Genomic DNA, 16064 nt, shown 5'->3' with positions numbered 1-16064 from the left:
CAGGGCAAATGTTACGCAGCAAATGATTTCCCTTCTCTCAAACAAATCCCCGTAAACCGAAACAAAGCCGGAGACCATGTCAACGCTGTTTGACAAGATTCTATTTGCAGTATTTTGTAACGGTACAGCTAGTTCACTCATATAAACAAAGTGAATCAGGGTTCCGTAAAAGTCGCTGGAACACTGTCGTGACATCTCACCTTATAGGCTAGCCACCAATCTTTTCTCAGAACGCGCTTTGCGGCTCAGGCCAGCCAAATTCATGCACGTGAATCAGTAATTTGCGAAGCAGGGCCAGTAAAAATCGAATTCTCGAGGAATGAAAACCGACAAGTGTCACTACCTTGCGCGATTGTTTTCATTTCATACATAAAGGGCAAAATTTTTGCCTGATGGCATCATGGCATCAGCTTGTGCGATGATTTTGAGACGAAAAAAATGCAATTTCGGTATGCGTGGCAAATTTAGTAACAGCAGCGGAGAAACCGTTGCAGCCTATAACTGCACAGTTGCTTTTGTAGGGTAGCTAACACTAAAATAGTATATGGTTGAGTAAGTGCATGGTTGCGTATGTTAGAACAGGAAAAAGTATGTTGTTGGAATGTGTGCCATGCTGAAACTATCTCTAAGCGTGTGGATATGAATAAAATGCTTAACACAAAAAATATCAGTTTCACATATAGCTAAGCGTTAACAAATAACTGAAGGCGAAGCAAAAGTTTTCATCAAAAAGCACGCGCTGCTCGCCCCGGTTAGAGCATACATGTCACTAGATCAACTTATGCAGCGCCCAGTACGTTGACGGACGAAACGAGCAGTTCGCACTTGCCTCCCTTGCGAAAGACGAACCGCATGCAAACGATTTCACGAAGTTCGAGAATGTGGCCACAAATAAATTCGTCTCGGACGCGAACACCGAATACGCTTTCGTTGCTCTGCACCGATGGTATTGGGCGAAGGCCGTGTAGAAGACCTGACCTCGAGTTAGGGCCCAAGAGCTGTCCACTGGCTCGCTCCAGCCTGGGCTTTCAGCAAGCAGGGCGCAGGTGTCAATGGCCAGCCAGAGACTGGTGCCGTACATAGGCACAAGGCTGTTGCTACTTTGCTTGACGCAGGAACGATACGCTTGGATGGAGGCCTCGCTGGCGCTGCTCCACTTCGTGCTCAATACTATGTCCCACACGGCGGTCGCCAAAGCAATGCCGACCGTTGGCATGGACACCAGCATGTCTGTGACGTTCGCCAGCAGGGTCATGGTGTACACGTCCACAGGAACCATCAAGGTCTCGTCGTCGAACGAGATGTTGGGTTTTTGGACGCGGTCGATGACGTCTCGAGTGATGTTCAGCACTTCGGCGTGGTGTCTGCGAACACGGAACCTGTACTCTCGTGCCGCGAGATAATCGTGCGCGAAGCTCTTTTCATTGAGTGAAGGAACCTCTAGATTTGTCGGGACGACGTCTGAAGGGAACAAGAAACGGAGGTTCCTTAGCTTTTGGTTCATTTCCCTGAGGTCCGAGCTTGTCATGCCGTTCCGTAGTCTCTCGACGACGCCTTCCACGACACTTTCGTACGTGGCTCGGATGGCGGCGTCATGGGGCTGCGTTGGATAATGCTCGATTTTATCCAGGATCCACAAGGCTCGCAGGTTTCTAGCCTTTTTTTCGCAGAATTCCGAAATAAATTCGATGGTTTCGTTTCCTTCTGGGCTGATCTTCTTGGCCAGGTGTACCGATGCAGCGACGAGAATTAATGCGAGGCTGCGTTGCTTGTTTTCGGGCTCCAGCAAGTCGGCGAAGTATTTTTCCACAAAGACTAACGGCGGAGTCACAACATACGCTATTCGATCATATTTTGTAAAGCCGTTTATAAGTTGGATCCACTGAGATGCGCTGACTCTGCCATCTGTAGTCTTGGTGAAAGATACTATCGTGGTGTTCTGAGTGGCCAGGCCTTCACTAGATTTTTGCAAGGCACTGAAGTAATTGCTGACTTCGTTGACGGATAAAGTGGCTGCCAGTGCCTTGTTGACGACATCAAGGGCGTCACTTGCTAAGCTCAAGAAGTGGCTTTCCGTGTCTAAACCGTTGCTCTCGTTGAAAGACGGCACAGAAACGTTCAAGACGGTGAACGGGTCCGTGCCGTTGCCGTGCAGGCGGATGCCGAAAATCGAAGGCAGCTCGTACTGAAGAGAAAGGTCTAGCATCAGATCAATGATGTTGACCGGGGCCGTGGAAAAGTCCAATTTCAGCGCCAGATCCACGATTGCCTGCGCCGAAGTCGCTCCGTGCATTGAAGGGTCTGAAGCCCATGAGAGGCATTGCTTGTGGTAGCTGGACACTGCCCTTCCGGCCTTCGTGACGGGGTAGCCTTCTATGGGGTCCGTGCCTAGGTTAGCGATCCAGGAGTAGCCGTCTCCACGGCCATCCATGTAGCTGTAGCAGGCGTACTCAAAGAAGTGTCCGCACGGGTCCAGCGTCAAGTTGGCCAGGTTGTTGAGGCGGCCCAGGAAGTGCGGGCAGCAAAAGGTGCGCTTGCGTGGCGAGGTGCGGGGCGTCCTCGTTAAGTAGAAGAGCACCGCGGCGGCCACCAGCGAGGCGACCACGAACGCCACCACGCAGCCCGCGAGCGACGATGGCCGCGAGTGAAAGGAACGCAGGACAGAGCGGGTCCTTCCCTCCTGCTCTTCAGTCATAGTGCGTCGCAGCCTGTGCTTCTGTTGCTTGTCCTCTAGCAGCGGTCTCGCACAACGCCAGCTCCTCTCGCTCAATCTTCTTTGTCCTCCACAGCAAGAGCGGCAGACCACGTGACAAAGGACTAGGAAAGCGATGCACTGGCAGCTCTGGTGGAACAGATTAATTAAAGTTACCGCCGAGGCAAAGTTGCTTGTAACATTAATAATTGACGTGACTATTACAAGTCGATGCAGTGTTAAAGGGGCCCCGAAACACTATCTTAATTGACTATTCTGCCTATTGATCGCGTACAGTAGTTACAATGGTGCTATTAGCGTCGGTAATACCGCGTATATTCCGTTTTTTAATATTTTAATGTCCTCCCAAAAACAAATTCATGGCTCTGATGGTGTCCCCACACAGTGGCGGGTTTCAGCAGCGGATATGAAATCACCTGGCGCAAGCTTGATGATTGTACAAACAGTAAATATACTGCAAATTGTGTGAATAAATAGAGAAACATTTTGTCACCTGTCTGCGTTTTATATTAGATCAACAAAAACAACTTGTTTGTTTTAGATAAAAGCCCTGCACAGCAAGTAAAATAAAAATACACCACCAGGGGCTCCGGCATGGAAATGACGCTGCCAGTCTCAGCAAGAACGAGTTAAAGAGAGCAGGCAACCGTGGAGTGCAAACTTCCGCGACGTGCTCTGGCAGGCTGTTTTGATTGGTTGCGCTAGGTGCCGTCATCGGGAGAGCGAAATAGGAGTGGGAAGCCCCGCCAAAATCGAGTTGAGGGCAGCGTTTTGTTTGCTTGTATTTTGAAATTTCTTCATTGAATAACTCCCGTTCCTGTGCATCGATTCCTGTAATTCTTTTTAAGTCAGCTTCTGTGTGACATAAAGTATCCACCTGAAGTATAGCCGTTATCCCCCCAAGTAGTGTTTCGCAGCCCCTTTAAAGCCTACCCAAATCATAGACTATTCTAGGATCTAGAGGGCGCTAGCGTTTACTATCTACCACCGCCTCGTAATCATCATCATCATCATCATCATCGTAACGCGTTCTCATTTTCGTTCTTTTAAATTTTCGCACGGTTTAGGTGGCAAGCTGGTCTTTTTTAACGAGTTTTCACAACACTGACGGCGCCGCTTCGCGCAGTCGGGAAGGCTGATGAATGAGGGAATAGATTATTGAGGGATCAATAAGGAAGTAATTACTCTAAAGGTACAACAGGTAGCATGAAATCTGATTCAGAAGGCAGGGTGTATCAAAGATAGATTTAGCCGAAACAAGATTTGGACAGTACAGCGAGGTAGAGAGCAAGAAAAAAAAACATCTCGAAGAGGCACTGTTGCTATACTTTGAACTGTTTTGTCACTGTTTTCTTTTGATACATTATTCATATGATATTTGCTTAATACGAATATTCATGTAAGACAGAGACAGTGCAGTTGAAAACAGAATCGAATATACTAATTGAATATTCGTAATATTATTCGTTACTCGCGCTAATATTGATACAGAACCACTTATCATGTGCTACAATGAACCGCTAGAGGAGTCGCTATAACCACAAGCTAAAGCCGTAGCTGTCGAAACACGCAACGATAATCTCTACCAGGGAGGACACAACATAAAATCAGTGTACTAAGTCGGTGACCATCATACCATGCGCACAGGAAAATTTTTTTTTGCTACGCAGGACGATGACGGTCAAACTAGCGCCGCTTGTGAGCTGGTGAGAGGGGCAGGAGTTATGAGAGATGGCCTCCGATATCCGGCGTGATGAAGGCAGTGTTTGCTGAACCTGGCTAAACCCTGCTGCGTTGCCAGTCTTTGAGGCCATATATGTACGAACGTCATGAACTCCGCCTCACGAATTGACCTCGTCGCGGCGCTGTACGCACAGACCAATCGCGAAAGCGCTTTGCGCAGCGTCGTGGCGCGCGCTGGTTTTGAAACAGCCGTCGAATAAAATTACGGCGTGCCATATTCGAAGCACATACATGCCTATTATTAGAAAACTACCGGGATACTTGGCATGGTATTTTATTTGTTCCGAATAATTTCGAACGTGCAGTTTTGATTAGTTCATCCAATCGGATAGGAGGATGTTCGATTCGCTATTAGAAAATTGTGAATATTCACACAGCCCAACCGACAACCTTTTGCGGCTTGGGCTGACCAGTTTTTCCACCGGTGCTTCCTTGATTCGAATTAAAGTATTATTATTATAATACTTGGTGCGGCAAACTGGTGCGACAGTTAAACTTTTTTCTATCGCTTTTCGCGTAAGCTTATACGCATCTTGTTGGTGCCATCGCTCAAATTTAATAGCATGCTATCACTATTGGCCCGCACTCTTTGGAAGTACTCTGGACACTCTGTGACATATGGATGGTGCACCAATCCGACGATATATCGGTGTCGGTGAGAGCGCTTCGAGGGCTCTAGAATCCGGCCACAGTACCACCAAAAGCTGCCACTGTGAAAAAAAAAAAAGCAAGCTTTAGCTCAGTTTCCCGTTCACAATTTTACCTTTTTCGGCGTCCTCAAAGCTTCGTCTTCGCAGATCTCTGCTTGATCTCCTCGTGTCGAAGATGTACTCGTAGATGAGACCGGCCAGCAGGCCCCCAGCCACAGGCCCGAACCAGTACACCTGCGAATGCGCAGTTGCGTGAGTCACTTCAGCCGCGTGGACCGAAGACTTTATGACAGCCGCCTGTGCTTGAGCGGTGAACCATCAGCCGACACAAGTGCAAACATAAGCCTAAATGTCAGACGCAGAATCTGAGTATTACCCTAGAGCTGGCCATAGCTAATGAAGCCAACGAGTCCTTATTGATGTAATCATCGCTTTCACGGTTATCAATGCATCTACCATCATCTTCTCCATTCAAGGGTCCATAGTGAACGATTATCTTCACTTATTGGCACTAGGTCTGTAGATGCCTATCCTTTTCACCTCTTTGATACCTTTTTTTTTTCTCGCGGCGGCGTGGTTCAGGTGTCCACCAAGTGTGAGACAGCTGCCGCGCCTTTCCGTTCTTTGAAACCATTTCCCTCCATTTATTCCCGTCGTGTGCTTAGCAGGGACTGCGCTATAGTTTCGAATTCGCCCAAGCGTGCGGAAAGATGCAACTATGGTCACCCTTTCGGCCATTCGACCGAGGCTACCCTCACGGCCATAAACGAAACCAAGCGGCATAGCAATGACGATGAAGACCATTTCGCGCGTCCTTTACGATCTGCTAGAACGACTGGGAGGCGTCAGCGTGCAGGCGGATTTCAATTACTTCCGCACACGTGGACTTGAGAGGCGATATTGCTCAGCCAGTAGTGCAGGGATCAGCAAAAGCGAAGGAAAAAGAAGACGGAAAGAAGGGAGGTGTCTGACCTCATTCATCTCTTCAGTCACTGGACGCGTGTCTACGTGTTCGGCGCAGCAAGGCACCGTCGTGACAACCTCGCTCGTAGAGGCAGTGCAGGCGAGGCTTAGCGAGAACTATGAGGCCGGCGTCCCGCCACCAGAAATACATGACACGGAGCCACTGGACGAGGTAGCAAGAGAGCCTTCTCATGTTACCCGGGCTTTGTCGGCAGGAGAAAGAAGAAACGACTGATGAAGGGGGGGCAACAGGCGAGGGGGAAAAAGTAAATGAGCGCCGGCCCGCAAGTTGGAAGACGGTACGGGGACGAGATTAGGCTCGTTCGGGGAGCGAGAGGAGTGTTGTCCCGGGTTCTCCGGGTATCCACGAGCGAGTCGCGGCACAACTTTTCTCTCTTCTTGGCGCGCGCGCTCGTTTTGTTCATCTGGTGCTGGCATCGCTGGCGCAGTGGCAGCAGCCACGGCACGGTGCTTCCTGTCTCGGAGCGACACCAGGCAGCTAGGCGGACGATGAAATATCGCACCCCGGAGGCCTTCCCCCGTGCCTGCAGCAGCGGTGCCAAGAAGAAACAGCGCGTGACAGCCGCCGCGGAGAAATCGATCTTGGTTCTTGCGCACACACACGCACAAACAACCCGGGTCGGCCTCTTTTGCCCGGCAGTTAATGCGTAGCAAAAACGCGCCCGCCATCCCTGCTGTTACTGTTTGTGCCGCCAAGGCCGCAGTTCTGGTGTTCCTGTGTGTAGTGTGCTTGCCTGTTTATACATTTTTCTTTGTCTTCGTGTTTGTGCCCTTCCGTTTGCGCAAGGGAGGGAGGGAAAAAGAGGCACAATGTGCGGGTGTTTGTTTAGGAAGAAAAAAAAAAGACGCGCTTTGTTTGTGCTTGCGCGTGTGCCAGAGCCAATGAGTGCCCGTGTACGTGCGTTAGAGTGAGCGTGCGTGCGCGTGTCACGTGTGTCAGAAGGAGTACGGCGTCCCCGAGATAGAGAATCGGGCCAGAGAGGAAAGAATTGGCTGCCGCTAAGAGCCCCTCTGTCTGCTTCGCACATTTGCCGCCGGGAAGCGTACGTGACGCCTTCTTGGGCCGCCCGGTTTGCCGTTCGCTATTATAGGTGCCTTCGGCGACGCACTTTCGCTAATGCAAGTCCGCACAGTCGGCTGGTTACGCTCCTGAAAGCGTTGTGACGAGTAAATAAAAAATAAAATAACGCGCTGTCACTCGCCGGCTGCGACAGAAAGGTATAACAAGGTAGCTGGAGCTGTTTCTGATTTTTTTTTTTTCTTTGCACTCAGTCCGTACTTTATTTTTATTTTTGTTATTATCTAGAGTAGCAGTATTTTTGCCGCTCTGACTCTACCGGGGGTGCATTTCCAACGGGTTTATTATTCGACATGAGCTCTCTCCGAAATGAGAATTTGGCGTGAGGTTCGACCAGTGCGCAAACTTCTTGGTTTTAGGCTCTCGTTTTTAGAAAATGTTGAGTCCTTTTATAGGAGCATAAATGTGGAAAATACACAGACGTACTTCGATGCTGAGGTGGAAAACGTGGTCTTCCTTCAACTGGAAGAGAAGTGTTCCCTTCCTGCCGTTCATTTCTGACGTAGTATCCTGATGCCGCACAGCTTCTAAAGATTGCCTAGAGGCAGAAGAGGCATTGAATTCTACGCGGGCCTTTCTAAGAGCTCTTCGCTCTCCGCGGGAACGCCGGAAGAGAGAAACTTAGTATTTGACTTCGCTTGTGTTAGGCCGAAATACACAAGGACGAATAACTCAATTGTACATTGACAATGTGATAGTATTCGAAGCTGATGATGCCTTTGCCGGAAGTACTAGCGAGATTTGTGAGACTCAGGTTGCTCTTCTTGGGCTCTTCCCGTACACCACTTACCACGGTTGGCAGCTGGAGTCCACACAGACGAACCTGGTCTGGTGACGCCACTTTCTTTCAGCCAATTGGCGTGCTCCGGTCTAGTGAGGTCACGTACCTCCAACCAAAGAGATTTCTCCACTCTGGTGACATCACAAATGACGTCACATCCCACCAGCCAATCAGAATTTTTGTGGACGACGCCGGACGGTCACTGCCGGCTTTTTGCTCCAGTGAGGTTTCTATGCTATTGGATAAAATGAGCATTCTGCTCCGGAATTTTAGCTGCGCCACGATACCCTCCGCTCTGCGCAGACTGAGTGATTTTCGCTTCCTTTTCCACTTGTTTGATAAATTAAGCTCGTATGGAAATTATTAGAACGTTTTTTTGGAGTTTTGCCTCGGGGCGAGTCGTATTGTGACGACAGAAACCAAATTTTCTTCCAAACCCTATTTGTCGACTTCCTCGAATTTCAGAGCTATCTACCGCGGCGCCTTTTTAAGTCCCAGGTGATTTTTAGAAACTCATGGCGCTTGTGATGACTGCCATATGCTCAATGTTGATTACTGCGCCTTATAACAGCAACAGGTTTTTACTCCTACAATAACCATCCTTGCTAACTTTTGTTTTGATTTCCAGTGGGCGCGAGCTAAATTAAAAGGTTAGGACTTTTTTTCACTGAGCCGAAATGCACTAAACGCATGAAAAACCGCCTGTTATTGATATCTTTAGAGGACATCTTCTCCTCATGTTGAAATAACTAAAGGAAAAGACAGCTTTACAAGACAAAAGGGGTGGGTACCGGGTGGATCTACACGTTTAGTCGCTGGCTAGTTACGAAACGATTGGTGAAGTAATTACAAATATATGCGCTACGAAAGTTTAACTATAATACGGCTGCTAAACAGGTTTACGCGTTATCTAAAAATCACGAAGTCATTGATGTATGGAGTGTGGTTCTGCTCTGTGTGTTTCCTACGTATGAAAGGGGTTTCAATGAGTGTGTTAGTACTTTTCATTTATGCATTCCGATTTAAAGTACCATAATGCAAACAACATAAAAGCCCCACCAGACATTTATAAGCCTTTGGATGGAAAAGTTCAAAGCGCTCGTGCCGTGCTAAATTTTTTTTTGTTTGTCTTGCGTTTATGCTCGTCTCGGCATTGTGCTACTTGCCGATACGCTTTGCCGCGTTCATGGCTCTTTGTCGGGGAAAGAAATGCAAGACGAACATTGCAAAACTGAACGTATCGTCAAAATAACAGAAAACAAGAGATAGATAGACAGTGAGAGGGGAAGAGAGATAGAAGCAAACTATTTATCTGGCCTGGTGCCGAGACAAAATGGAGGGCTGCAGGGATAGAGACAGCATTTTCGCAACCCGCTAACTTTTTTTTTTGTTATCAGCAACCAGGGCCGGGCAGTTATAAAGGCTTTCTTTTTTTCACTCTGAATAATAGAACAAGGTGGTGAGCTCAAGAACCCTGCAATTATGCACAAGTGTTCTTTGTGCCCATTGTCAGGGCCCACTCATCTGTAATTGAATTGCTTCACACTATTGTTACCAAAGCAGCGCCGGCGGCCAAGATTTACTTATCTGTGTTCTCGGGTCGTAAAGCAACTCTGTCCACATCTATATTTTTGTTTGCTGCGTCAGAACGCATCAATAAAAGAACTCTCTTGCCATTCGATCGCTGTTCTCTCGGCACGCTTTTCAGAGGCATCCTTCTAGAAACTTGTGCTGACTGATTCAAGTAATGAAGTGGACAGAGAGGGTAATTTTGTTTGCATTGATTTATGATGCTGCTTCCTTTGATCTCTGCCAAGCGCTGAGATAGGAAATCTCTATGTAGAAAAAAAAAAGATAGAAGGTACTGGATTGAATGTGCTTGGTCGCGGAAAAATGTAAGGAACTTACGCTGTTATTGTAAAGTCAACAAGAATGGAAGTTGCGTAGTTGTTACGGAACTGGCGCAGAAATTACATTCACGTTTGCCCAACGCCCGAATTCTCTCCCCCCCCCCCCCCCCCCCCCGCGTTCCAATCCTGTGATATATTGACACATGAATAACGTTGCGCCTTATTTTGGCTCAACGTTATAGCTGGCTCTTTGCGTGTACCCCTTGCGTAGTGAGGTGTATTTTTTGTTTTATCTCTCTATTTGCATTGCAATTTCGCTAACCTAATGAATATCTACAGCACACAAATAATGCATAATTTCATGTGCAACCTATCTCGTAAACTTACGTGTTGCAGAGTTTTACTGCCCAGATTATAAGGTCAGGCGTAACGGCTCCGAGGCCGGGTTGGGAATCGAGGGAGCATTTGAATGCAGCAGCCGGGGCGAAAGGCTTTTACTTTTCTGTCTGCGTGTTTACTCGTCGAGCGAACAGCAATTGTCGTTGTCGACAAGGGTTAACGACTTGTAACGGCCGCGGGGATGGTGAAAAGAACAATTTCACTTTTGGTCCCTCTGTACACACGTCGTTTCTTCTTTTTTTCTTTGTTGGCATCGAAGCCGCCTGTTTGATCGCGCCGTATAAGTTTGCTCGATTTCGCGAGTATGACACAAACCGCAGTGACAGCTTTCATTTCATGGAAGGCAACTGTTTTCTTTTATATGTGGCGCCCAAGGGAGTGCTGTAAATTGCCTGAAATTTACCAGCAAACAAAGGACGGGAGAAAAGTAGGATGAAACGAGGATTGAGAGACACACGGAAAGAATGCAGAACGAAATATAAGAATATAAGATAGAAAAGGAAGAAAAACTATTTCGTTTAGATTATCTTGAGTAAGAATTTGGGTAAATAAATAACATGAAAGCTAAAAGTGGCAATCGAAAGGGCTGAAGAGAGGGACATTCTATCAAGCGAGCAGCGTAGCTCTTTATTACTCGCAATGCGGACAACGGAGCAAAAGTCTGTCGATGAATTCCAACCGTGCCTCTCTTAACTGCAATGAATTTGCAATCGAAAGAGGGATTCCAGAGTGAAAAAGGGGAGAGAAGAACCGGACCGCTGAAGATGAAAATTTCGAAGACGAGGACGTCTCTACATTTTTTTTTGGTCTCCTTTTGTTTAGCCGCAAGTGAATGCATGCAAGTTTTCTTTGTAAGTGGGTGAATAAATGTTTCTAAGCTATTTCCACAGAGTTCCGGAGTCGTAATAAAACAAGATTGTTCATGCTTTCTATTCACGCACTGTAGAGCAACAGAACAGACTGCCGAACGTATATATCTGACATTGTGATTGACTAATTATAAACTTGCCGATGAAGCTCCGAAAACGCAGACGAAGAAAGCACCGTGGACAAGGAGGAAGCAGTTCTAGTCTGTTGCGATGGCATTAGAAGTCCCATGGGGTCAAAATGCATTGGCGCTTGTACTTATAGACCGAGCCTGTGCGGTGGCTGTCTCCGCGGGGAACCTGGGCTAGAAGAAAGAAGTCCGCAGCTACCCACACTGCGCCAATCGGGAAGCCTTCCCGAATAAAGTTTTCTTCTTCATCGCTCATAAGTTTCGCCCATTGGCTGGAGGAAAGTGACGTCAGTAAGCTGGAAGTGACACTAAAAGACCGGAAATGACGCCATCAGAGCGGAAATGACGTCACTTCCGGCAAAGGCATGAGCAGCTGCTCCAGCTTTTCGCATTGCTAACCCATAATGAAGTTAGGTGTCCCTGTGAATTTTTTGAACTCACAGATCTCTGCTTCACTGACATGTGAAAGTTTTGCGAAGTGTGAGCGCAATATATGCCGGCATACTTTTCAAGGTTAATTGGGATAAGTGCTGATCAGTTTTATCTCCTTATCTGATATGAAAGACAAGACATTACATTTTTTAGCAGATATCGACGAGCGAAGGTTGCTTAGTTCGTTTCAAAGACCTACCTGTCGTGAAAAAAGGGTGCCGCAGGCGGTGCAATGAACTTCAAAACGACTTTCCGTATTCGTCTTCATTACACCGCATAAAATTCAGTTTGCTAGCGAGTTCAGCTGCTCGGAAAAACCAGGCGGGGAAATAAAAAAAGAAAAAAAAAGCCGTCGTCACGGAAAATGGTTGTAACCGGTGCTTTTCCTTCACTGTACAGAAGAAAAATGAAGCGCTCTAGAAACAGAAATGCGGAAATGTAAAATGGGGAAAGGTGTAGAAAAGCAAAGAGAGACGGAGAGAGAGAGAGAGAGAGATCAGAGAAGAAGAAGCACTTGTCGTTCGCTCATAACGGTGCACAGGCTGAAGTGGACGCCAGTATCATTACAAAGGACAATTTCAGCGCACGCGTTACTTTCCGTTCGAGTGCGGCTTCCTACGCTGAACATGGTATTTCGGCCGACAGCTGATCCATCTTTATACTCGGCTACAAAGCACGGCCAAGCACAGAGACAAGTAGAACTTTATACTCCATGTACGAACGGAGGCTGGATACTTGACATCTTTTTTTCTGTAGTTCCCAAACTCTGGGCCCTGTGAAAGATGCGAAGTTTTTTTACACTGTGTTGGAACAACGCGTGAGAAAGTGTCATAAAAAGACAGAAAAATGAAAAAAAAAAGTCATGCGGTGTCGGGAAAGGGTGGGGCTAAATGATTGCACTTTTCAGTGGAGGTTTAGGGCGTGAACAATCTTGCAGTATGCGTCATCGCATGGAATTTTTTTTTGTACAACGAAGAAAGGACAAAAGAAAAAAAAAGACGAACTCCATCAGGCTTTGCCCCTCGGGAATTTTCAACCGCGCGGTCTATCTTCTGAAGGGCGTTTGCGTCAAGAAGAATCATGGACCTGTCGGCAGGGAAGCCGGTATCCATAACGACGTCAGTTTTTGGGTGCGTGAAGAACTCCATCGGTGGATTGATAAAACTGTAGAAAGCGCCTGCTAGTATTTTTATTTTTTATTCGCAAGAAGCCTTCGCTACGCGGTCGGTGTGGCGATACGATTCTATTCTTATTTGTTAGAAGTTTTGGTTTCTGCCCTTACAAAAAATTTTTTAGACAGCAGGATCTTTTGACTTTTGTCTCTGAAGTCTAGACTTTCTATAGAGAAATCTTATACTCTAGTCGATGCGCAATACAAATATTACAGACTGTCTATAGACAATATATTGATTTATGACCATGAACTTTTAGCAAACTTTTGTCTATGGACAATCTATAAACTATGAATAGAGAAAAGAAATAGCTATGGGAAGGCAGTAGAGTCTATAACATGTCTATAGATAATCTATAGACCATACATGCGACTGAAAGAAAAGCGGTTACGAAGTCCGCGCTGCGGTAAGCGATGTTTATTGTCTCCAGGCATAAAAGGAACTGATAGTTGTGTTGGTGTTTTTTTTGTGCCTCTTGCGCAACATTATTTTGCGCCATTGTCCTGGCCCCTGCTTAAAGAAGACTTCATAAGGACTGCATCCACATGAACATGCTGACCTCTACGGGCTAGACATAGAATGTACAAATGCTAGCATGCGTAACTTGGCGTGTGTGACAGGGGTAAGGAATTTGTGTTTTTTACCCATCATGCACTAGTTAAGAACGCGAGTGACCGAATCAAGGAAAGTAGTAGTTTTAAGTCTTCTTAGACTCTTTGCCTTCCACAGGATATGAAGAAATGACGTCAACGTCACTTCTCTACGCGTGCGCCAGTCTGCACCTTCATTGCTGCGCCATCTCGTCCTAGACATAAGGGAAAGCGGGATGTGGGGACGAATTACGAAGCCCTGTCGACTTCAAGACAGCCTTAAACCAGTCTGAAAGCCCCTCTCCTATTGGTTGGACCTGACCGCTTCCTGACCGTGGTCAGGGCCGACCAATAATAGTGGGGCTTTCAGACTGACTTGAAAAACTCTTCAGATTGACAGCGTTCCGTGATTGGGACCGTGGGGACTTCAGAGCAATTCGTACATGTTACCCATAGTGGCACACTGAATACGCCGTACCTCACACCTATCTGAATGCACTACTGGCCAAGCCCGCCCGGCCGACCTTTACAATGGCTGTGAGCCTGCCCGCAATCACGCGAAGTCACCCAAATTCCTTCCCTATCCCGCTCTTCATTGCAGGATGCTTTTCTAGCTGATAACCCAACCAACCAGCTGTATCTGATCGACTGGGCCAAGTGCGAAGCGGGAGCCAGAGGGCTAATGGGCCGCTAGGGGTCCTCCCGGTGTGAATACAAGAGCTTCAACCACCTTTCTTTCAATACGGTTTGTTCCTTGTCCTCTTTGAATAATACTCGGTCAGACCACGTGACTACGAATGCCTAATTCTTAATGGCTGGTAAATTGGTTAGGTTTGGTTTATTGGGGTTTAACGTCCCAAAGCGACTAAGGCTATGAGAGACGTCGTAGTGAAGGGCTCCGGAAATTTCGACCACCTGGGGTTCTTTAACGTGCATTGACATCGCACAGTACACGGGCCTCTAGAATTTCTCCTCCAAAGAAATTCCAGCCGCCGCGGCCGGGATGGAACCCGCGTCTTTCGGGTCAGCAGGCGAGCACCATAACCACTGAGCCACCGCGGCGGCGGCGGCTGGTAAATTGCTTCAGAGCAATTCGTACATGTTACCCATAGTGGCACACTGAATACGCCGTACCTGAATACACTGAATACGGCGCACTGAATACGCCTGGTAAATTAACGGCGGGGTGCTTCGTTCTCATTGGTCCTTGGTGAATGAGTGATCCAATGGCTTTGGAGGGGTCAGTTTGTTTCCTGCTAAGTGGACATGTTAGATCCCGTACTAATACGGCGTGGTAGGAAAACTTCGCTCACACATCAGCAGTTGTAACCGAGCACATTTTTCCATGCTTTCACAAAATAGCAGCTAGTGCTACCTGCGATGACATTGTGGAGAACGGCTGTAACATAAAAAGGTATTGAAAATAGAGCACAATGCGTGGTACGTGAAATGTAAGTACTGGACTTCTTGAAACGGACACCTCTTCAATTTATTTCTGCCGAGTAGCTTACTTAAAGCGATTAGGCGTCAAGCGCAAAAGAAAATCAACAAATATCGTCTTCCAGCGAGAAAACGAAGCCTTCAGGTTTATGAGAGGTTGGTAAAATAAGGTATTCGAAGTTAAATAAAAAAATAAAAGTACAAAAGCTCGGGCGAATTGCCGAACTATGGTAGTGCCATCTTCATCTTTTTCTTGGTGGCCGTTCGCATCCACGCCTGTTTCCAGTACCAACAAAAATTCAGAAAAGATCAGGGAGGTTCTAATTTAGCTGCCACTCGTTACGGTCCCTCTCGTCTTCCTTGGGAGTGCCTCTCGATGTTGTCTCTAAAAACAGATCCGGCGCTTGTCTTCGTTATTGGCATCGATCGGCTGCTTTTCCCGGCAACATGGTCCTGGCTTCGACGCCTTTCTCAAGCGGAAGTCGAAGAGGAAGCACTCGTCGCGTATCCGTTCTTTTCCACGTTTCTGCAGCGCTAGTGAGGCTGCTGCACTGTTAAGTGCACCGAAATTGCGTACGCATTCGTTTCTGTGTTTTTGCAGTGCTAGTAAGGCTATTGCACTGTTCAGTTCACTGACACTGCGCACATGTTCGTTTCTGCGGTGCTATTGGTGCTGCTGTAGTGATAAGAGCACGGACACTGACGACCCATATGGTGGCGAAATTTCTGCAAACATTCGCTTTTAAAGGGTCTGATTGCTCTGCTTTTTTTCTCGATTTCCCAACGCAGATACAAACAGAGCTTGTTAAAAGGACAATTAAGGCGCTACACTTAAATGAATAAAGAATCTGAATGCGTTATTTCTCTTCGGGAGACTACAAACTAAAATGCGCGGAAAGAGGCCCGTGAGTCTCAGGATTCTGTACTAAACGCAAATTTTGTTCCCCAGCGCTTTGAAAGAATGCTAACTTGAATAAGTTCGCAATAATAATGGCTTCATTAGCGGAGTACTGCACATACGAGAAATTAAAGCAATTTAAATGCAGAAAATAAAACAAGCAAGAAAACTGAAATGAAAAATCAACTTACCCAGTGGTTTTTCCATTTGTTCATGACGAAGGCAGGACCAAGAGACCGAGCTGGATTCAAAGATGCCCCGGAAGCAGGTAGCTAATGGGTGGACAGAGCCAAGGGAATTTGCACTGAAGCGCATAAAATAACATAATTATGTATAT

The 16064-nt window shown here is 47.0% G+C and overlaps 1 protein-coding gene across 1 annotated transcript in view; it reads right to left on the bottom strand.

Moving 5' to 3' along the window:
• Positions 1–16064, bottom strand: part of LOC149358538 (lens fiber major intrinsic protein-like) — a 41390-nt gene that overhangs the window by 7880 nt on the left and 17446 nt on the right. The window contains exons 4-5 of the mRNA XM_089568852.1: positions 15919–15999; positions 5220–5340 (exon numbers count right to left, since the gene is read on the bottom strand). Of these exons, the coding sequence (XP_089424978.1) occupies positions 5220–5340; positions 15919–15999 (202 nt within the window). The remainder of the gene's footprint in view (positions 1–5219; positions 5341–15918; positions 16000–16064) is intronic.

This window comes from Amblyomma mixtum, chromosome 2 (genome assembly GCF_055824585.1).
Source record: "Amblyomma mixtum isolate Tamu chromosome 2, ASM5582458v1, whole genome shotgun sequence".
In the NCBI taxonomy this organism is placed as follows: Eukaryota; Metazoa; Arthropoda; class Arachnida; order Ixodida; family Ixodidae; genus Amblyomma; species Amblyomma mixtum.
This window is presented reverse-complemented; position numbering and strand designations above follow the sequence as displayed.